At 47.3% G+C, this 24,356-nt stretch overlaps 1 protein-coding gene across 1 annotated transcript in view; it reads left to right on the top strand.

Moving 5' to 3' along the window:
- Positions 1-24,356, top strand: part of LOC124545955 (carboxypeptidase N subunit 2-like) — a 164,700-nt gene that overhangs the window by 56,071 nt on the left and 84,273 nt on the right. Inside the window, exon 6 of the mRNA XM_047124918.1 lies at positions 20,679-20,872. Within this exon, the coding sequence (XP_046980874.1) occupies positions 20,679-20,872 (194 nt within the window). The remainder of the gene's footprint in view (positions 1-20,678; positions 20,873-24,356) is intronic.

A 24,356-nucleotide genomic window follows, 5' to 3' on the forward strand; every position in this document is an offset into this window, starting at 1 on the left:
ATTATAGACGTTCCCTTCTATGAAGACGCGTCATAATGCAGCAGATCTCCGACAGCAAAGGCCGCTCTGCCGAAGCCTTCCGCACACCGTCTGCCTCGATGCGACACGTCCAGTGGATGCTGCTGGGTCAGGTGCCGGCTCCCGTGCAGTACTGAGGTGGTGCCGTCGTGTCCTTGCAGCCACATAACGGTCCCCTATTCCTGATGTCACAAATGGTCGGCCTTGCTCTGGTCATTGGGATACAGTTTCGGTCTCTGTAAACTGCTACGACATCCGAGAACAGCAGAACCATTCGCATGAAGCCATCGGACCACATGATTTTGCGACTGTCCTGCTTCCATTCTTCCTATGGCCCTGTCTGGTGGGCGTCTTCTCTGTGCCATACTGCACCGTCTGTGGTGTCCATACAGCAGTTGTGGATTAGGGTCTACCCGGAAAACACTATTTCTTTTGATAGGTGCCCCGACGTCATCGATGGTGTGGGTGTCTGTTGACCGGAATGGTCCCTTCCTTGCAGAACACTATCGTACGGACATCTGTTGAAAGTCTGTATCATTATATCGTGAATTAGACACAGAACTGAGCAATTGCGGTTTGTTGGTTTAATTTTGGACACGAGTGTATTTTGGACATGGCTTTTCGGGAAACGATTCTCGTTTTCAACTGCATATTTTGTGTGCCACGCCATTCATCCGTGATATTTTCCGTTCAATGTATGAGGTGCTGCGTTACTCTGCTGTCTCTGCAACAAGCGAACAAGCGTATTTTGAATTAATGACCGACTTTTGTTTAAAGTTAGTGGCGAATTAGGAAACAACTTTTACAATTCGCCACTGATTTTAATTTTGTCAGAGACGGCAAAGGACTTCGCAGGGCAGTCGAATGTAGTAAACACTATCTTGGAAAGAGATTATGAGGTGGACGTCGACAAAAATAAAACACGGGGAAGGGAATTTAGTCGAATTACATCTGGCGATCCCGAGTGAATTATATTAGGAAATTAGAGTCTAAAGGTAGTAGATGATTTTTGCTATATGGGCGGCAAAGTATGATAGTATACACATTACAAAATTCAGACTGAGAACAGGAAGAAAAGCATTTTTGAATAAGAGTGTTAGTATTTAATATACTGCCGGGAAACACGCAACACAATCAAGCACTGTGCTCAGTGGCACCAGAGTACGATACGTTTGTAATGAGGGACTGTGATTCGGCTGAGACGGTCATCGGCGATCGGGCGGTCCTCACGACGCCTGCCTGTGCTCCCTCTGTTCCGGCGCTGCAGGCACCGACTGTGATGAGTTTAGAGGCGAACAGAGTTTGCGACATTTCTGCTTGCGTACAACCGAGCCCCACCGACGAGTTCGCACTCTTGCTGAATAGCTTCAGCCATTTGAATAGGGTCGCACTGTCGGCTTGCGCGAAGCTGGATGCACTTATCGACGGGTTACTGCACATGTTGGGCACACGGTGTGTCGGTGGTGTGTCGCTGCATTAAAAGCGGTCTTTGGAACGTGCCCACGCCTGTAGACCAGCTTCTGGGCGTTCACTTAGCACCGGCGCACTTCAAGTCAAGATGAGCACGTTGTAGTGGTGTAGCGGTGGCCATCCAAGTAACATCAAGCGACCATTGGGAACCGTCTGATTGCAGCAGGATTAAGATCGCGGGTGCCTCTGGCCAAGCTACTGGTGACACCCTGACACCACCAACCACGGCTACTCTGGTGTCGTCAAAGTATTGACTGGAGAGTGGAATGGCGTTCTATTTTCCTCAGTGATGAGAGTAGGTTCTGCCTGTATGCGAGTGATGGACCAACAAGGTATGACGTATATGAGACGCCAATTCCAAAGTGCATTCGCCCACTACACACAGATTCCGCCGCAGGCTTCAAGTTGTGGGGGGGCCAACATTGGTGTTTCTGCACAGTACAGTTACCAGTGCCTACAACATTTCACAAGCTCTTATTTCCATGCTAGTGCCATTTCTTTGACAGGAAGGTGAACTGTTTTTTCAGCAGGACAGTGTACGTCCACATATGACTACTGCGATGCAACGTGCTCGTGTTGTGTACAGCAACCGCCCTGGCCGATAAAGTCGCTAGATCTCTCGCCACGTGTGGCACTTGCTGAAGCGGCAACTTACTCGTTCTCCTGAACCTGCAAGACCCATTGCCCGATTGGAACAGAAGACGCAGGACGCTTGGGATAGCAGATCTCAGGATACAGAATGGGATTCGGCACGTTTACGATCGCTTGCATGCGAGAACACACACCTGCGTTACAGCCAGAGGCTAGGGAGGTACAATGTAGCCTTTATTGTGGCATTAGTTTCATTTGGTCTGAATTTGTTATTATATGCTCTTATATGTCAGCTCACTTGTCAATACGGTTATCTCGTCCCTCAGGGTATTGCATTGTTTCCAGCATTGTATAAATTTTTTAGAAAGTCTTTTCTTAAAGTATTTGCCTGGCGTGTAGCTTTCTATGGAAGGGAAACGTGGACGATAAGCAGTTCAGACAAAAACAGAACAGATGCTTTTGCAAAGTGGAGCTATGGAAGAATGCTGACGGTTTGATGGGTAGGTCGAGTAACAAATGAGGTCGTACTGAATCAAACTGGACAGAAAAGAAATTTATAGCGTAACTTGACGAAGAGGAAGGATTGGATTCTGAGCTATCAAATAATTGCCAATTTGGTAATGGAAGGAATTATGTTTGTGTGTGGAGGGTGGAGGAATTGAAGAGGGAGACCAAGGCTTGAATACAGTAAACAGCTTCAAACGAATGTAGATTGCGGTACTTAGGCAGGGAATGAAAAGGCATCCACAGGACATTTTGACCACACAGAATGTGAATATCGTTATTGAGCATGAGCATGATTTGTTCATTTTACTGGGTAAAATGGAAATGAGCATTTGGCGTCATTGGCCGGTAGGCCCCTTGCAGGGCAGGCCCGGCCGCCTTGGTGCAGGTCTTACTACATTGGACGCCACGTTGAGCTACGTGCGCGCCGGAGGGGGATGAAATGATGATGAAGACAGTCCCAGAGCAGAGAAAATCCCTGACCCAGCGGAGAATCGAACCCGGGCCCGTAGGACGGCAATCCGTCACGCTGACAACTAAGCTATCGAGGCGGACATTTTACTAGGTGTTCAGATAGATGATAAGCCGTCGTGGAAAGCCCACGGTCCAGATCTTGTCCAAAAACTGGATGATGCAGTGTTTACCACTAGAAGAGTATCTGTAATAAGTGCTAGTCTACTTTGCTTTTTTTCATTCGCTTGTGATGTGCTGCATTATAATCTGAAGTAGCTTTTTCCATTTACAAAGGATATTTTCTTGGCTCAGAAATGAGCAGTTCGAGAAACATATGGTGTAAGTTCGAGAACCTCTTGTCAGTTCCTGTTCCGGAGTCCGGCCTCTCAACAGATATTTTCTTTAATGTCGTTTGCTGTTAACGATTTTATTTATTTATTTAATCGTGTCCAAGCCATAGTCAACCCACATATTACATATACACACAAATACAAATACAATACACGTATGTATAAATAAAACAAACCGAAAATGGGGAGTCACATTACAATATAAAGACAAACATAGTATATATATCATATCACGTCCCTCCAAAATTCAGCGCATTTAACTGTCACTGCCAGATCTTCTCTCCTGCACACTTCCCCCACGTTGCTGCATTCCAGGAGGTGGTCCATTGTTTGGGTGTGTCCGCACTGGCACGTGTCCGTCCCGTCTCCGTATCCCCATTTACACGTGTTTGCGTAGCATCTGCCCACCCCAGTTCGTAGGCGGTTGAGGGTTCCCCATAATGGCCACTTTAGTTCATTTGCAGAGGCCAATTGTTCGTTGGGTGAGATTAGAGGTGCCTGGTCTCCCGTAGGCAGTGTTGCTTGCCATTTTGACAATCTGGAATTTGGTTTTGAGGTTTCGAAAGGTTGAACTGAGGTGAGGAAACTCCGTCTTGATTTTAGACGTGTGTGTGGAGGGTTTTGGCCGAAGAGAGGATGGCGCTGGTCGCGCAGCTGCTTGAGGCGCTCTGCTTCGCTTGCTATAGCTCGTCTGATGTTGGGTGGAGCTATGCCTCTAAGCAAATAAAGTTGGCTAACCGGGGTAGGTCTTAGGCATCCCGTGATTGGGCGACAGGCATCGTTCAGCAGAGGATCCGCTCGTTTCGGATGCGCTGATCTTTCCCAGACTGGGGCAGCGTATTCAGCAACCGAGTAGCAGAGTGCAAGTGCCGACGTACGTAACGTATGTGGGTCGGCACCCCATTTTGTGGAGGTGAGCTTACTCAGGAGGTTGTTTCTTGTTGATAGTCTGCCCCTGACCTTGTCTACATGATGTCTGTAAGTAAGTGTGCGATCAAGGGCGACGCCTAAATAACAAGGAGTGCTGCTGAACGCGATCCGTTGGTTGTTCCACGTGATGTTTAGGGTATGTTTGGCGTCTCGGTTTCGAAGATGGAATAGGCAGGATAATGTTTTTGCTGCGTTCGGGCGTAGGCAGTTGGCTTCGTAGTATGGCGTTAGACCGTTGAGGGCATTCGTAAGGCTAATTTCTATGTCGTGAAAGTTCGGACCCTGCACGGCTATTGCAAGATCGTCCGCGTAAGCAAAGCTCCCAGTCCCTGATGCAACTGGTTCATCAATCACATACAAGTTGAAAAGAGTGGGTGCGAGGACACTGCCTTGGGGTAGTCCATTTTTCTGGATACGTCATCGGCTTCGCTTCCCTCCTAGGTTTACGATGAACCGTCTGCTGCTGAGAAGAGATGATATAATTTGTATCAGCCCGAAATCATTAGTCATAGCGTATATTTTAGTGAGCAGCAGTTTGTGATCTACAGTGTCGAGTGCGGATGAGAGGTCGACAAGTACGGCTCCAGTAATTAGACGGTTCTCGTACCCATGCTCTGTGAACTGGGTAAGATTCAAGACCTGTCCAGTGCAAGTTTTCCCAGGGCGAAACCCCGCCTGTTCCGGAATTATCTGATGATCAATATTAGGCACAAGTCGATTCAGCAGCATGCACTCGAACACCTTGTACAAGCGGCAAAGTAGTGTTACCGGTCTGAAATTTTTTGGCTCGTCCAATCGCTTGCCGGGTTTTGGAATGGCTATGACCTTGCCCTTTCTCCAGATTTTCGGGATGTTGTTTAGCCGGATACAGGTATTGAAAAGTAGGAGCAGCCAGTTTTTCGTGTACTCGCCAAATTTAAGGATCTGTTCATTCCTAAGGTCGTCTAGCCCTGCTGCTTTGCCACGTTTCAGAGATTTAAGTGCGGACTCTAGTTCTTCTATGGTAAATGGACGGCTGTAGTAGTTCGTGTCACTTTCGCCACTTCTTATTGGGATGGTTTTTTGCTGGAGTCTTCGTTTTCCCACTAAGAACGAGTTGGTGCGCTCTTTGGTTGGCTGTTAGTCTTGGTGCTTCCGTTTGCTGCTTAGGGTCATTATTTAGCTTCTTAATTGTCTTCCAGGCAATCCGGCTAGAATGTTTCATGTCTACACTTTCAATTAGATGTTGCCATTCTTCTCGGCGCTTCTCGATTAGCTGGTCGGTAAGTGCATTTGCAAGTTCAGGAGTTTCTTCAGAGAATGGGTTCTCCTCATACTTTTCCTTATATGCATCGTATAGTTGCCGCCTGTCTTTCGTTAGGCCCGGTACAAACTCCGTTCTGCAGCCCCTAGGGATAGACTTTCTTGATACATTCTGGACGATTTCTATGGACTTATCGTAGTTGCTGGGTGTTGGTTCTAGAGTTTGCAGCTTTTCGTCGATTCCAATTGCGAAACCTTCCCAGTTTGCCCTCTTGAAATTAAATCTTCGTCGAAATGGATTCCGCAATGGCACCACTGCTGAAGTAACTGTGAGTTTGATGGGTCTATGTTGGGAGTGTGGAGTAGGACCCAGGACATCTTTCACGCACTCAGTTACCAAGTTATGGCTGACGAAGACGAGGTCAGGGTTGTATCCCCTTTGCCACCTGCCGCTGTTAATAGAAGGGGGGAGTTTGGCGTCGTGTGTGAGACAGAGTGATTCAGCATCTGCCCATGTCTCCACCTTGAGTCCGTCTTCATTAGATTCATTGTATCCCCAGCGTGTGTGGTGACTATTGAAGTCACCCATTACAATACTGCCCGTGGGATGGGGATTATTGCGCGGCAGGTCATATTCGAATGGCGTATTTTGAGGCTTATATATTGATGTTATTGTCATATGATTAGTCTCACCTCTGAGAAGTTCCTGTTCCGGAGTCCGGCCTCTCAACAGATATTTTCTTTAATGTCGTTTGTCGTTAAGAATATAAGCTTACTGCTAAGAAGTATCAGCTTTCACGCAGTTAACACTGAGCAGAAATCTAATCTGCATTTGGATCGCACCTCTGTGACTCTTGTGCAGCCTTGTGTGCAGTATTCTGCTGTATCCTTTTTCAATAAAGTACAGTTTGCAAAAGAATTAACGGTAAACTTTTTTGAAACACCCTGTCGCGACGCAGAAGTGTGAACTTGGCTCAAAGGTGCCTACGAACCTTCCACTGTGATGGTGAAAAAGCATGGTGCCTTGCGACGTCTACCTCGAGCTCGGCGATGTTCCAAATAACCAGGTTCAACACGTGCGAAAGAAGGGCCACAGCTCGGGAGTTCCTGTGAGGTGTAGTACGGGCTAATGATGTCACACTGGTACCAAATTTCACCACAGAGTGTCCCAACGCCACCGCGGTCATGTCAGGGGGGTCGTGACACCCCCGGCTTTTCCTCACCTCACCCCCTCTCCTGACTCCTCTGCGATGGAGGTCAGAACCGCAACTCCGAGCGTCGAAATCACGCGGTTTTCTTGTGGGTGCCCGAGGAAAACATTGCAGACGAACTGCCGCTCAGAATCGAGAATAAAAGGCCTCAGGAGGTAGCATAAAGGGCGGCAATGTAACCAACCCTTCCTTGGGGCGTTCATTTACACACTTTTTGCTCTTGAAAAGAACAGATTGCAGTAAGATGTGCAACAGAATGATGTTAAAATAACTTACGGGTTTGCTGCCGGGTGGCGTCGTCGAACACCGCCGATATTTCGACAGGAGCACACCCTGCCATTCTCGAGGCACAAATGCAAGGAAGAAAAAACGTGCAAGCAAATTTAACACCTCGGTTCACAGAGGAGAAACAAGGAAGACACCACATAGAGAACAAGTGTCAACACAACCAAAGATAACCAACATGAGCTGTTGAAATCAGAGATGGTGGATTTTGTTTAAATGCTGCTTGGAATCCGGATCTGTCACTCATCAAAAAACAGAGGGACAGAATTAGCGCTAATTCACCTGTTGATCAATAGTAACTATCGATTTTTCTGATGTTGGTTATCTTTGGTTGTGTTGACACTTGTTCTCTGCGTGGTGTCTTCCTTGTTTCTCCTCTGTGAACCGAGGTATTAAATTTGCTTGCACATTTTTTCTGCCTTGCATTTGTGCCTTGAGAATGGCAGGGTGTGCTCCTGTCGAAATATCGGTGGTGTTCGACGAAGTCACCCGGCAGCAAACCCGTAAGTTATTTGAACATTCGATTTGCCGGGAAAAGTTAAGGTCTCAACAGAATGATGTTCTTGACAATCTTTAACACTACCGACACCCTACAAACGATTCAGCCCTTTTCTGAGGACATAGTGGAGCTGCAGCCCAGCTGAATGCCATGTGACCCCTTTTGAATGTAACACGACAGCAATTTTTGCTCTGGTATACAGGGTGGAACCACTAGGGGCATTCAAAATTATTCGACTAACTTTGAACACGATCCGAAGCGGTAAAGGTTGCTTATGATTTTCCAGCCCTCCTGTTTCGTTCCTTCCCATGGCTGATCACAGGAGTGTGCGACATTGACATGTGTATGAATAAAATGGAAAATGGTCCCTCTGAGACGCCCTTCCCCAGTTTGCCAACACCCTGGTCACCCATCTACTTTTGTTGAGCATTTTAAAAATGTGCCGGTACAGGGACATCCCTTGACAGGTTCCTAGACACCTGCAGGCAGCTGATAGGCACTACACTGCCGCTCTAGCCCTGATTGCATGCACGCTGAATCTGAGGGCTGTTGGAGGGATAGCCTGCCCACAGGCGCCTAGGAATCAGTCAGTGGTTCTTCCTGTACAATCAAATTTTTAAAGTGCTCATCAAAGGCGCACACGTGAAACTGACGCTGTTGTCAAACTCGCGGCAGGTCTTAGAGAGATCCTTCGGCATTTTCTTTATGCACATGTGAATGTCACAACCCACTACGATCACGCGACAGGAGGGCGCGAAATAGGAGGGGTGAAAAAGCGCTAACACTATTTGCTGCTTCGGATCACTTTCGAATTTCGTCGAACGATTTTGGAACTACACTCCTGGAAATGGAAAAAAGAACACATTGACCCCGGTGTGTCAGACCCACCATACTTGCTCCGGACACTGCGAGAGGGCTGTACAAGCAATGATCACACGCACGGCACAGCGGACACACCAGGAACCGCGGTGTTGGCCGTCGAATGGCGCTAGCTGCGCAGCATTTGTGCACCGCCGCCGTCAGTGTCAGCCAGTTTGCCGTGGCATACGGAGCTCCATCGCAGTCTTTAACACTGGTAGCATGCCGCGACAGCGTGGACGTGAACCGTATGTGCAGTTGACGGACTTTGAGCGAGGGCGTATAGTGGGCATGCGGGAGGCCGGGTGGACGTACCGCCGAATTGCTCAACACGTGGGGCGTGAGGTCTCCACAGTACATCGATGTTGTCGCCAGTGGTCGGCGGAAGGTGCACGTGCCCGTCGACCTGGGACCGGACCGCAGCGACGCACGAATGCACGCCAAGACCGTAGGATCCTACGCAGTGCCGTAGGGGACCGCACCGCCACTTCCCAGCAAATTAGGGACACTGTTGCTCCTGGGGTATCGGCGAGGACCATTCGCAACCGTCTCCATGAAGCTGGGCTACGGTCCCGCACACCGTTAGGCCGTCTTCCGCTCACGCCCCAACATCGTGCAGCCCGCCTCCAGTGGTGTCGCGACAGGCGTGAATGGAGGGACGAATGGAGACGTGTCGTCTTCAGCGATGAGGGTCGCTTCTGCCTTGGTGCCAATGATGGTCGTATGCGTGTTTGGCGCCGTGCAGGTGAGCGCCACAATCAGGACTGCATACGACCGAGGCACACAGGGCCAACACCCGGCATCATGGTGTGGGGAGCGATCTCCTACACTGGCCGTACACCACTGGTGATCGTCGAGGGGACACTGAATAGTGCACGGTACATCCAAACCGTCATCGAACCCATCGTTCTACCATTCCTAGACCGGCAAGGGAACTTGCTGTTCCAACAGGACAATGCACGTCCGCATGTATCCCGTGCCACCCAACGTGCTCTAGAAGGTGTAAGTCAACTACCCTGGCCAGCAAGATCTCCGGATCTGTCCCCCATTGAGCATGTTTGGGACTGGATGAAGCGTCGTCTCACGCGGTCTGCACGTCCAGCACGAACGCTGGTCCAACTGAGGCGCCAGGTGGAAATGGCACGGCAAGCCGTTCCACAGGACTACATCCACCATCTCTACGATCGTCTCCATGGGAGAATAGCAGCCTGCATTGCTGCGAAAGGTGGATATACACTGTACTAGTGCCGACATTGTGCATGCTCTGTTGCCTGTGTCTATGTGCCTGTGGTTCTGTCAGTGTGATCATGTGATGTATCTGACCCCAGGAATGTGTCAATAAAGTTTCCCCTTCCTGGGACAATGAATTCACGGTGTTCTTATTTCAATTTCCAGGAGTGTATCTTTATTGGTTCCACCCATTACACTAGAGCCAAATTTGCGGTCGCGCTACACAGCGAAGGGGTTGGATCACTTTCGAAGGGGTTGCAGCCACACAGTGTCCTTAGACAAGGAGTGAATCGTCAGGGTGCGGCGACAGCGTCAAAGGTTGTCAAGAAAGTCGTCCTGTTGCATACCACACTGCAATCTGTTGTTTTCGACCGCGAAGTGTGTGTAAACGCCCCAAGGAAAGGGTGGTTTCACTGACACCCTTCATGCCACCTTGTGAGGCCTTTCTGTTGCAGATTCTGAGCGGGGCTGTGTCTCAACTGGTTTCGTCGGCCACTCATGAGGAAGCCTCTTGATTCTGACGCGAGGTATTTCAGTCCTGATCTCCATCGCAGGGGGTGAAGAGAATGGATAAGATGTGCTTAAGGGAGCAGGCTGTAACGAGCTCCCCATCATGTGACACGTTTACAGTGGTCGTCGGGCTGAACTGTGCTGAGTCTTGATGCCAACGAGACACCATTAACCTGCTTTACGTCCCACGTGAACTTCTGGGCTCTCACCCTTTTTCCGCTCGTGTCGGTACCCATCTGTCTGAAACGTCGCAGAGCCCCAGGAAGACATTGCACGGTGCCACGCTTTTTTGTCTTTGCAGGGAAGTTTGTAGGAGCGTTTGACTCAAAGTTCCAACTTCTCCGACGCAGTAAGGAAAAATGACGCTGTTTCATAAGAGTGATCTTGTAATTCGCTTGCGCACTGTACTAACAGAATTAAAAATTCGTAGCAGTAGTCCTTGCACTTTCAAGTCTAAACTGAAGAATTGAGTCATGGCTCATTCCTACTCTGTTGGGAAATTCCTGGAAAAAATAAGCTAATTCCTATGTTATACCGTTGATTATCCTAGTATATACTCAACATTTGGTCGTCTGCGTAGGATTAATATAATTTTATTTCATTTGTTATTACTCCTATGATGTTATAATATCGTGTACCGAGTCTTCCTATTACCTTGGAGATTTGTCCCTCAATTTCTGCCACGGAACTAGATGGCTAAAATAAAAATACATGAAAGAGGATACACTAGCATGGACACTTACATCAAACTAGTCTTCGGAGCGAAGACCACGACAACAACATGTGGAATAGTTACTTACATTGGTACCACGGGATCAGCTTTTATATACAAGACGGTTTTCACTTATATGTCCATGCTTTGGAGTGAACTACTGGTTCCTTCCTACGGTATGACCTCAGTGTATTTTAAGCGTATAATTTTGATGTCATCTGCATTGATTCATTTATAAGCTTTTAACTTATTTTCATTATTGTCGACCTTGTAGACCTGAAGAGGTCTGGTGACAGCTGAAACCAGTTATTTCTAGTTGACATTATATACTGTTGTGTCAAAAAATAAACAAATAAAAAAATTTTTAGGGTCAGTGACGTAACGAGTACGGCGAGAATGTCATTCTTTCCAATAACCTGTGTCTCTCTGAGCAGCACACACGATGTTTAACAGAGCCTGACTCTCCACTAGAAAAACACAATATATGGAGTTAGTTTGACCTACGTCTCCCTATCTACACCGCCGGGAAATAATGAATCTCCCTCAAGGAGAAGGCCATTTTATTGATAAGTGACAGGTAGGAGTATTTAATGAATTCAGACGAAATGAATCACATACGTCAATGTAATACACAATGTTCCACCCCTCTAGCGGCAAAGCAGGCGCGTATTCTCGCATGCAGACGATCATAAAGGTACTGAATGGCATCCTGTGATAGACTGTCCCAATAACCTTCCAGCTTTTGTTGCTGTTCGCCAGTGGTTCCTGCATTATCTGGAAACGAGTAAGTCCCCGCTTCAGCATGTCCCATACGTGTTATGTTGCCAAGGCCAGGGCAGTTGTTGTACACCACGAAAAGCACGTTGCTTCATAGCACCGTATGTGGACGGAGGTGCATTGTCCTTCTGAAAATTCACATCAGCTTCCTGTCGAAGAAACGTCAGTATCATGGTGCTAACAACCTGTGAAATGTAGCGGGCACTGGTTACTTTGCCATGTAGAAACAGCAGATGTGACCGCGAGCTTAACGCCCCCCTCATCCCCCCTCCCCCCGCCAATACACACACACACACACACACACACACACACACACACACACACACCATGATGCCTCACGTGCGTGAGACCTGGGTGTGGTGGGCGAATAAACTCAGGAATGGGCCTCTCACGAAGTCTACGCCCTACATAAATCCGTCGCTCACGTGCATCCAAACAGAACCTCCTGCCTTCGGTGAAAACAGCAGAGTGCCATTCCACTCTCCAGTCGACTCCTTCGCGGCACCAGAGCAGCCGTCCCTGGCGACCTCACCGCGCCAGTAGTAGCCTGACCAGACGCACAGTTCTGTTCCCTTCTACATCTACATCTAAATCCATACTCGGCAAGCCACCTGACGGTGCGTGGCGGAGGGTACCTTGAGTACCTCTATCGGTTCTCCCTTCTATTCCAGTCTCGTATTGTTCGTGGAAAGAAGGATTGTCGGTATGCTTCTGTGTGGGCTCTAATCTCTCTGATTTTATCCTCATTGTCTCTTCGCGAGATATACGTAGGAGAGAGCAATATACTGCTTGACTCTTCGGTGAAGGTATGTTCTCGAAACTTCAACAAAAGCCCGTACCGAGCTACTGACGAGGGAACCTCCCCATCGCACCCCCCTCAGATTTAGTTATAAGGCGGCACAGTGGATAGGCCTTGAAAAACTGTACACAGATTAATCGAGAAAACAGGAAGAAATTGTGTGGAACTATGAAAAAAATAAGTAAAATATACAAACAGAGTAGTCCATGTAAAACATATGCAATATAAATATAAATATTGACTCAGGAACTCCGTGGTCCCGTGCTGAGCGTAAGCAGCCGCAGTACGAGAGGTCCTTGGTTCAAGTCTACCCGGCGGCGAAAATTTTAATTTTTTATTTTCAGACAATTATCAAAGTTCAAGCACTTACACAAAATCAACTTCGCCCTCCAAAATTCCAGGACATGTTCAGATTTGCTTGGACATATGCAGGATTTGACGGTCTACACGCGGAAAAAAATTGAATACGTTAAAAACATACGTTTTGACAGAGCACAAGGAAAACTGCGACTGCCAAACTGTTGCATTCATTTGTTGCAGTTTATGTGACAAACTCTTATGTTTTCATCCCTTTTTTGGGAGTGATTATCACATCCACAAGAAAACCTAAATCGGGCAAGGTAGAAGAATCTTTTTACCCATTCGCCAAGTGTACAAGTTAGGTGGGTCGACAACATTTTCCTGTCATGTGACGTACATGTCGTCACCAGTCTCGTATAGAATATATCAGACGTGTTTTCCTGTCGAGGAATCGGTTGACGTATGACCTTGCGATCAAATGTTTTCGGTTCCCATTGGAGAGGCACGTCCTTTCGTCTACTAATCGCACGGTTTTGCGCTGCGATGGCAAAACACAGACACTAAACTTATTACAGTGAACAGAGACGTCAATGAACGAACGGACAGATCACAACTTTGCGAAAATAAAGAATAAAATTATTTCACCCGCGGGAAGATTTGAACCCAGAACCTCCAACTCCGCAGCTGCTCACGCTGACCACGGGACCACGACGCTTCTGAGGTCACCTCATCCTTGATGTTGCTTACCTTGCACATGGACTACTCAGTTTGTATATTTTGCTTATTTTTTTCGTAGTTCCACACAACTTCTTCCTGTTTTCTCGACTGATCTGTGTTCAGTTTTTCAAGGCCTATCCACTGTGCCACCTTATAACTAAATCTGAGGGGGGTGCGATGGGAAGGTTCCCTTGTGAGCGTCTCTCCTGCAGAGTCTTCCACTGGAGTTTATCTATCATCTCCGTAACGCTTTCGCGATTACTGAATGATCCTGTAACGAAGCGCGCTGCCCTCAGTTGGCTCTTCTCTCTCTCTCTCTTCTATCAACCCTATCTGGTACGGATCCCACACTGCTGAGCAGTATTCAAGCAGTGGGCGAACAAGCATACTGTAACCTACTTCCTTTGTTTTCGGATTGCATTTCCTTAGCATTCTTCCAATGAATCTCAGTCTGGCATCTGCTTTACCGACGATCAACTTCATATGATCATTCCATTTTAATGCCTACTCCCAGATAATTTATGGAATTAACTGCTTCCAGTTGCTGACCTGCTATTTTGTAGCTAAATGATAAGGGATCTATCCTTCTATGTATTCGCAGCTCATTACACTTGTCTACATTGAGATTCAATTGCCATTTCCTGCACCATGCGTCAATTCGCTGCAGATCCTCCTGCATTTCAGTACAATTTTCCATTGTTACAACCTCTCGATATACCACAGCATCATCCACAAAAAGCCTCAGTGAACTTCCGATGTCATCCACAAGGTCATTTATGTATATTGTGAATATCAACGGTCCTACGACACTCCCCTGCGGCACACCTGAAATCACTCGTCCTTCGGAAGACTTCTCTCCATTGAGAATGACATGCTGCGTTCTGTTATCTAGGAACTCTTCAATTCTATCACACAATTGGTCTCGTAGGCCGTATGCTCTTACTTTGTTCATTAAACGACTGTGGGGAACTGTATCGAACGCCTTGCGGAAGTCAAGAAACACGGCATCTACCTGGGAACCCGTGTCTGTGGCCCTCTGAGTCTCGTGGACGAATAGCGCGAGCTGGGTTTCACACGACCGTCTTTTTCGAAACCCATGCTGATTCCTGCAGAGTAGATTTCTAGTCTCCAGAAAAGTCATTATACTCGAACGTAATACATGTTCCAAAATTCTACAACTGATCGACGTTAGAGATATAGGTCTATAGTTCTGCACATCTGTTGGACGTCCCTTCTTGAAAACGGGGATGACCTGTGCCCTTTTCCAATCCTTTGGAACGCTACGCTCCTCTAGAGACCTACGGTACACCGCTGCAAGAAGGGGGGCAAGTTCCTTCGCGTACTCTGTGTAAAGTCGAACTGGTATCCCATCAGGTCCAGCGGCCTTTCCTCTTTTGAGCGATTTTAATTGTTTTTCTATCCTTCTGTGGTCTATTTCAATATCTACCATTTTGTCATCTGCGCGACAATCTAGAGAAAGAACTACAGTGCGGTCTTCCTCTGTGAAACAGCTTTGGAAAAAGACATTTAGTATTTCGGCCTTTAGTCTGCCATCCTCTGTTTCAGTACCATTTTGGTCACAGAGTGTCTGGACATTTTGTTTTGATCCACCTACCGCTTTGACATAAGACCAGAATTTCTTAGGATTTTCTGCCACGTCAGTATATAGAACTTTACTTTCGAATTCACTGAACGCCTCTCGCATAGCGCTCCTGACACTACATTTCGCTTCGCGTAATTTTTGTTTGTCCGCAAGGCTTTGGCTATGTTTATGTTTGCTGTGAAGTTCCCTTTGCTTCCGCAGCAGTTTTCTAACTCGGTTGTTGTACCACAGTGGGTCTTTTCCATCTCTTACGATCTTGCTTGGCGATGTTCGGTCGGCCACTCGCACTCTCACAATGCGCCGATCTTGACACGCGTGTATAACACGTGGACGTTTAGAACGCGGGCTGGCGTAACACACGGCTGACACATTGCGCCCAACACGTGCATCACCCTGTCCACTCGCCCATCCAGCTTCCCACAGGGCCATAACAAAATCCTCTTCAAACGGCAGAAGTTGTGCAGCAGGAGTACATGCTCGTCGGTGGGGCATAGTTGCATTCCAGAAAGAATGTTCTACACACTGTTCACCTCTAAAACCAGCACGTTTACTGCGTACGGGCTCTAAATACACTCCTGGAAATGGAAAAAAGAACACATTGACACCGGTGTGTCAGACCCACCATACTTGCTCCGGACACTCCGAGAAGGCTGTACAAGCAATGATCACACGCACGGCACAGCGGACACACCAGGAACCGCGGTGTTGGCCGTCGAATGGCGCTAGCTGCGCAGCATTTGTGCACCGCCGCCGTCAGTGTCAGCCAGTTTGCCGTGGCATACGGAGCTCCATCGCAGTCTTTAACACTGGTAGCATGCCGCGACAGCGTGGACGTGAACCGTATGTGCAGTTGACGGACTTTGAGCGAGGGCGTATAGTGGGCATGCGGGAGGCCGGGTGGACGTACCGCCGAATTGCTCAACACGTGGGGCGTGAGGTCTCCACAGTACATCGATGTTGTCGCCAGTGGTCGGCGGAAGGTGCACGTGACCGTCGACCTGGGACCGGACCGCAGCGACGCACGGATGCACGCCAAGACCGTAGGATCCTACGCAGTGCCGTAGGGGACCGCACCGCCACTTCCCAGCAAATTAGGGACACTGTTGCTCCTGGGGTATCGGCGAGGACCATTCGCAACCGTCTCCATGAAGCTGGGCTACGGTCCCGCACACCGTTAGGCCGTCTTCCGCTCACGCCCCAACATCGTGTAGCCCGCCTCCAGTGGTGTCGCGACAGGCGTGAATGGAGGGACGAATGGAGGCGTGTCGTCTTCAGCGATGAGAGTCGCTTCTGCCTTGGTGCCAATGATGGTCGTATGCGTGTTTGGCGCCGTGCAGGTGAGCGCCACAATCAGGACTGCATACGACCGAGGCACACAGGGCCAACACCCGGCATCATGGTGTGGGGAGCGATCTCCTACACTGGCCGTACACCACTGGTGATCGTCGAGGGGACACTGAATAGTGCACGGTACATCCAAACCGTCATCGAACCCATCGTTCTACCATTCCTAGACCGGCAAGGGAACTTGCTGTTCCAACAGGACAATGCACGTCCGCATGTATCCCGTGCCACCCAACGTGCTCTAGAAGGTGTAAGTCAACTACCCTGGCCAGCAAGATCTCCGGATCTGTCCCCCATTGAGCATGTTTGGGACTGGATGAAGCGTCGTCTCACGCGGTCTGCACGTCCAGCACGAACGCTGTTCCAACTGAGGCGCCAGGTGGAAATGGCACGGCAAGCCGTTCCACAGGACTACATCCAGCATCTCTACGATCGTCTCCATGGGAGAATAGCAGCCTGCATTGCTGCGAAAGGTGGATATACACTGTACTAGTGCCGACATTGTGCATGCTCTGTTGCCTGTGTCTATGTGCCTGTGGTTCTGTCAGTGTGATCATGTGATGTATCTGACTCCAGGAATGTGTCAATAAAGTTTCCCCTTCCTGGGACAATGAATTCACGGTGTTCTTATTTCAATTTCCAGGAGTGTAGATAGCGCACCAGGCCGCTGTCTGATCACCGACGACTGTGACGAATGAATCGCCAACACTACAACCCCTTAGCTCGCACACTTTGTGTCCTGGTGCCGCTGAACACAGTCCTCGAGTGTACTGTGTAGTAGCCAGCATGGCTTGAGTCGCCCAGCCCGGCACTCACAGTGTTCAGCTACACCTGTGTCTCCCTACACAGCACACACAGCGTCCGCCAAGATCATTGTCTCCCATAACAGAACACACACCGTCCACCTAGATACAGCTTTATCCAAAATTTTTGAGAAAGCAATGTATTCAAGGGTAGCTTCACATAGTTGTAAAAATGAAGTACTAACAAAATGTCAGTATGGTTTGCAGAAAGGTTTTTCAGCAGAAAATGCCATGTATGCTTTCACCAATCAAATTTTGAATGATCTGAATAACAGAACACCACCCATTGGGATTTTTTGTGATCTCTCAAAGGCTTTTGATTGTGTTAATCATGAAATTCTGCTAGACAAGCTCAAGTATTGTGGGCATGAGTGGGACAGTGCACAAATGGTTTAATTCGTACCTAACTGGAAGAGTGCAGAAAGCTGAAATAAGCAGTTCTCATAATATGCAAAGATCAGCACATTCCTCAAACTGCGGAATTATCAAGAATGGGGTTCAACAAGGGTCAGTCTTGGGTCCTTTGTTGTTCTTAATATATATTAATGACTTGCCATTCTGTATTCATGAAGAGGCAAAGTTAGTTCTCCTTGCTGATGATACAAGTATAGTAATCACACCTGACAAACAAGAATTAACTGATGAAATTGTCAATAATGTCTTTCAGAAAATTACTTTGTGGTTCCTTGTAAATGGACTCTCACTGAATTTTGATAAGACGCAGTACCTACAGTTCCGTACAGTAAATGGTATGACACCATTAATAAATATAGACCTTAATCAGAAGCATATAGCTAAGGTACAATATTAAAAATTTTTAGGTGTATCCATTGATGAGAGACTAAATTGGAAGAAACACATTGATGATCTGCTGAAACGTTTGAGTTCAGCTACTTATGCAATAAGGGTCATTGCAATTTTTGGTGATAAACATCTTCGTAAATTAGCTTACTACGCCTATTTTCACTCATTGCTTGCATATGGCATCATATTTTGGGGTAATTCATCACTGAGGAATAAAGTATTTACTGCACAAAAGCGTGTAATCAGAATAATAGCTGAGCCAAGATCATCCTGCAGTCATTTATTTAAGGATCTAGGGATATTCACAGTAGCTTCTCAGTATATATACTCTCTTATGAAATTTGTTATTAACAACCAAACCCAATTCAAAAGTAATAGCAGTGTGCATAACTACAATACTAGGAGAAAGGATGATCTTCACTATTCACGATTAAATCTAACTTTGGCACAGAAAGGGGTGAATTATACTGCCACTAAAGTCTTTGGTCATTACCAAATAGTATCAAAAGTCTGAAAGATAACCAACAAGTATTTAAGAAGAAATTAAAAGAATTTCTGAATGACAACTCCTTCTATTCTACTCCATAGAGGAATTTGTAGATATAAATTAAGTAAAAGAAAAAAAACAAACAAAAACAGTTGTTATATTAACTTAATTATGTTGTTAAATTAACTTAATTATGTCATGTATTGGAAAATTTGACTCGTTCCACATCATTACGAAATATCGTATTCATGATCCATGGAACTAGTATTAATCTAATCTAATCTCTTCTAGTGTGTTTGTTCCAACTCGGTGCACTCCAAAGAGACTTTTGACCCTCTGCACGACACTTGCGGTGAACACCAACACCAATATCGTCCTGCCCAACATACTTTTTCTTGTCATCAGTGTTCGGAGCGGCCCGACACAACTGTCTCTTCTTTGCCAGCCTCTTCATTTCCATTATTTGTACGATGTACTCTTATTCCAAATCCTATCTTCTTCTACAGTTTTTACCCTTCACAGCCCCTTCTAGTTCCACGATGGTGAATCCTTCATTTTTTCAGCAAATGTCGTATCATCCTGTCCCTTCTTGTTGTCAGCGTTTTCCACATTTTCCTCTTCTCGCTGACTGCACAGAGAACTCCCAAATTCCTTATGTTATCACACTATATGATTTTCAACATCCTTTTAAAGCACCACATACACTATGTGATCAAAAGTATCCGGACACCCCCAGAAACATATGTTTTTCATATTAGGTGCATTGTGCTGCTGCCTACTGCCAGGTACTTCATATCAGCGACCTCAGTAGTCATTAGACACCGTGAGAGATAGCAGAATGGGGCGCACCGCGGAACTCACGGACTTCGAACGTGGTCAGGTGATTGGGTGTCACTTGTACGTGTGTACGCGAGTTTTCCACGCTCCTAAAGATCGCTAAGTCCACTGTTTCCGATGTGATAATGAAGTGGAAACTTGAACGGACACGTACAGCACAAAAGCCTACAGGCCGACGTTGTCTGTTGACTGACAGAGACCGCCGACAGTTGAAGAGAGTCGTAATGTGTAATAGGGAGACATCTATGCAGACCATCACACAGGAATTCGAAACTGCATCAGGATGCACTGCAAGTACTATGACAGCTAGGCGGGAGGTGAGAAAACTTGGATTTCATGGTCGAGCGGCTGGTCATAAGCCACACATCACGCTAGTAAATGGCAAACGACGCCTCGCTTGGTGTAAGGAGCGTAAACATTGGACGACTAAATAGTGGAAAAACGTTGTGTGGAGTGACGAATCATGGCGCACAATGTGGCGATCCGACGGCAGGGTGTGGGTATGGCGAATGACCGGTGTACGTCATATGCCAGCGAGTGTTGTCCACGATAGTGAAATTCGGAGACGGTGGGGTTAAGGTGTGGCTGTGTTTTTCATGGAGGGGGCTTGCACCCCTTGTTGTGTTGCCTGGCACTATCAAAGCGCAGGCCTACATTGATGTTTTAAGCACCTTCTTGCTTCCCACTGTTGTACAGCAATTCGGGGATGGCGATTTCATCTTTCAACAGGTTTGAGCACCTGTTCATAATGCACTGCTTGTGGCGGAGTGGTTACACGACAATAACATCCTTGTAAGGGACTGGCCTGCATCGAGTCTTGACCTGAATCCTATAGAACACCTATGGGATGTTTTGGAACGCCGACTTCGTGCCATGCCTCACCGATCGATATCGATACCTCTCCTCAGTGCAGCACTCGGCAAAGAATGGGCTGCCATTCCCCAAGACACCTTGCAGCACCTGACTGAACGTATGCCTGCGAGAGTGGAAGCTGGTCAACACTTTACTGAATTTCAGCATTACTAATAGAGGGAGGCACGAACTTGTAAGTCATATTCAATCGGGTGTCCGGATGCTTTTGATCACATAGTGTATCAACGCTTCCCTTCTCCCCTTTTCCGATTTTCCCACAGTTCTTTACTCAGTTACATAGAATCCAGTGCTGCAAACGTACGTTTGCAGTAATTTCTTCCTCAAATTATTTCGTATGTTTGGTACTGGTAGACTTCTTTTGGCTAACATATTCAGAGTGGCACTAGATCTCAGCACACAGGTGACCACCGTGTGCCCGACAGGCGCTTCACGCCTGGGTGGACGTGGGTGTAGGTGGGACTGGCGTTGCAGGGACCTGTCGTGGAACCAGCTGCGGTCGCTGCCGGAGAAGCTGGTGCGCTTCTGCAGCCAGCTGACCCTCCTCCACCTGAGCGGCAACCGGCTGGTCACGCTGCCGGAGGGGCTGCTGCAGGGGCTGGCGCGCCTCGAGGAGCTCGACCTGTCCGCCAACAGCCTCGAGCAGCTGCCGCCGCTGCTCTTGCAAGGTACCCAGCCCTTCTAACTACTCACAATCTTTCCCCGTGCTAGTGCCATCTTACAACGCGGTCTCGTACCATCGCAGCCAAATACGAGCAAATTAAACTTACGGACATTCTTGACTTTTGTTGTTGTGGTCTTCAGTCCTGAGACTGGTTTGATGCAGCTTGTAACACCTCCGAATTTCATTTATCTCGACCCGATCCGGATCTGATAGCAGCCCAAATAAATATTAATTAATGTGACCGTGTACCTAATGGGGCTGGCAATCGGATTTGACTGCTACGGAGTTGTTACATTCCATTTTGTCCTTCTCAAATGCTCTAATACTGAAATGTCCGGTGACAAGAAGGAACGCCAACACAGCTTCACTAATCAAGAACCTATATTCGTCTCAAAAACACAAAAAGAAGGAGACAGCCACTGCCTTCGTCATACATATTTAATAACGGCTAATCTCAGCACAGGCTTCCTCGCTATTCATTATCGTCACACGCAAATTCAATCACTGCAATCCAACACTGCAATCCAACACTGCAATCCAAATGATGCTGGCGCGGTAGACGCGAAACCAAAATATCGGCACAGAAATATCACTGATGACTCTCGTAATTATACTTTTTCACTTTCCCGTATTATTCTAACACAAAGGGGTTAAACCGCGGCGATGGCCACTCCCTTTGTCGGTAAAGCCTTGCATTACAGCAACAGGCCTCCACACGGCTCGGCCCGCAACCTGGGAACTGAACTCAACTCTACACTCGCTCTCGCAACACGACACTATCGATTGTTTGCCCTACCGACCTGTGCCGAGTGCAAACTCATAGTAAGGGCCTACGGACCCCTTACAAGCTCTCCATGCTACCCTACCCTGCGCAAGATTTTTGATCTCCCAGTACCTACTGAAACCTGCATCCTTCTGAATCTGCTTAGTGTATTCATCTCTTGGTCTCCCTCTGCGATTTTTACCCTCCATGCTGCCCTCCAGTACTAAACCGGTGATCCCTCGATATCTCAGAACATGTCCTACCAACCGGTCCCTTCTTCTTGTCAAGTTGTGCCACAAAATTCTTTTCTCCCCAATCCTATTCAATACTTCCTCATTAGTTACGTGGTCTACCCATCTAATCTTCAGCATTCTTCTGTAGCACCACATTTCGAAAGCTTCTTTTCTCTTCTTGTCCAAACTATTTATCGTCCGTGTTTCACTTCCATACATGGCTACACTCCATACAAATACTTTCAGAAACGACTTCCTGACACTTAAATCTATACTCGATGTTACCAAATTTCTCTTCTTCAGAAACGCTTTCCTTGCCATTGCCAGTCTACATTTTATATCCTCTCTACTTCGACCATCATCAGTTATTTTGCTGCCCAAATAGCAAAACTCCTTTACTACTTTAAGTGTCTCATTTCCTAATCTAATTCCCTGAGCATCACCCGACTTAATTCGACTACATTCCATTATCCTCGTTTTGCTTTTGTTGATGTTCATCTTATATCCTCCCTTCAAGACACTATCCATTCCGTTCAACTGCTCTTCCAAGTCCTTTGCTGTCTCTGACAGAATTACAATGTCAACGGCGAACCTCAAAGTTTTTATTTCTTCTCCATGGATTTTAATGCCTACTCCGAACTTTTCTTTTGTTTCCTTTATTTCTTACTCAATATACAGATTGAATAACATCGGGGTGAGGCTACAACCCTGTCTCACTCCCTTCCGAACCACTGCTTCCCTTTCGTGCCCCTCGACTCTTATAACTGCCATCTGGTTTCTGAACAAATTGTAAATAGCTTTTCACTGCCTGTATTTTACCCCTGCCCTGCCTCCTTCGCAATTTGAAAGAGAGTATTCCAGTCAACATTGTCAAAAGCTTTCTCTAAGTCTACAAATGCTAGAAACGTAGGTTTGCCTTTCCATAATCTAGCTTCTACGATAAGTCGTGGGGTCAGTATTGCCTCATGTGTTCCGATATTTCTACGGAATCCAAACTGATCTTCCCCGAGGTCGGCTTCGACTAGTTTTTCCATTCGTCTGTAAAGAATTGTTGACTATGAGTAGAAAATAAGTGCGGAAATCTGCGACCAGTCACTTTGTTTGCCTACTCCACAAACACTTTTCACACTTTGTCAGACTCGTCATCAGACGGAGCACGCAGATGTTTCGTCTTTAGTTTCGCGGTGTGTTTCTGTGTACCAGCACATGCCTCTGTGGATGGCAGCTTCCAATGCCAGTGCCTGTTGGTCACACAGTAAACAGTTTTCACTTCAAATGGAAATACAGGCTGTCACCATAAATCCGGTAGTCTCCAGCTGTGACAATATCAGTGACAATGAGAGACAACAGTAGCAGTCATTTACGTGTACATCTAAAAACATACTCCGCAAGCCACCTTGTGGTGGGTAGCGGAGGGTACATCTACATCTACGTAGATACTCCGCAAGCCACTATACGGCGCTTGGCAGAGATTACCGTGTACAACTACTAGTCATTTCCTCTCGCGTTCCACTGGCAAATAGAGCGAGGGAAAACCGAGCGTCTGTACGCCGCCGTGTGAGACCGAATTTTTCGAATCTTGTCTTCGTGGTCCTTACGCGCAGTGTATGTCGGTGCCGGCAGAATCGTTCGGCAGCCAGCTTCAAATGCCGATTCTCTAAATTTTCTCAATTGTGTTTCTCGCCTTCCCTCCAGGGACTCCCATCTGAGTTCCCGAAGCACCTCCTCAGCACTTACACGTTGTCCGAACCTACCGGTAACGAGTCTCGCAGGCCGCCAATGAATTGCTTCGATATCCTCCCTCAACCCGACCTGGTACGGATCCCGCACACTGCAGCAGTACTCACGAATAGTTGGCCCCAGAATCCTACATGCGATCTTCTTCACAGGTGAACCACTTTTTCCTACCATTCTCCCAATAAACTGAAGCAGACCATCCTGCCGCAGTTCTCACGTGCCCGTTCCACCCCACACCGCTAGATATTAAAAAAACAACTTGACTGTGTCGAGCAGTACACTAGCAACACTGTATCTGAACATTACAGGTTTGTTGTTCCTACTTATTCACACTCACTTACATTTTCCCACATTTAGGGCTAGCTGCCATTCATCGCACAAACTGGAAATTTGTCTACGTCGTCTTGTATCTTCCTACTGTTACTCAATTTCGACACCTTACCGTACACCACGGCATCATCCGAAAATAACCGCAGATTACTGCCCGCCATGTCCGCCTAATCATTTATGTACACACAGAACAACAGCGGTCCTATCACACTTTTCTAGGGCCCTCCTTATGATAATCTTGTGTCGGACACAACATATTGGGTTTTGAAACTTCCTGGCAGATTAAAACTCTGTGCCGGACCGAGACTCGAACTCGGGACCTTTGCCTTTCGCGGGCAAGGGCTCTACCAGCTGAGCTACCGAAGCACGACTCACGCCCGGTACTCACAGCTTTACTTCTGCCAGTACCTCGTCTCCCACCTTCC

This window comes from Schistocerca americana, chromosome 8 (assembly GCF_021461395.2).
Source record: "Schistocerca americana isolate TAMUIC-IGC-003095 chromosome 8, iqSchAmer2.1, whole genome shotgun sequence".
NCBI classification, from domain to species: Eukaryota; Metazoa; Arthropoda; class Insecta; order Orthoptera; family Acrididae; genus Schistocerca; species Schistocerca americana.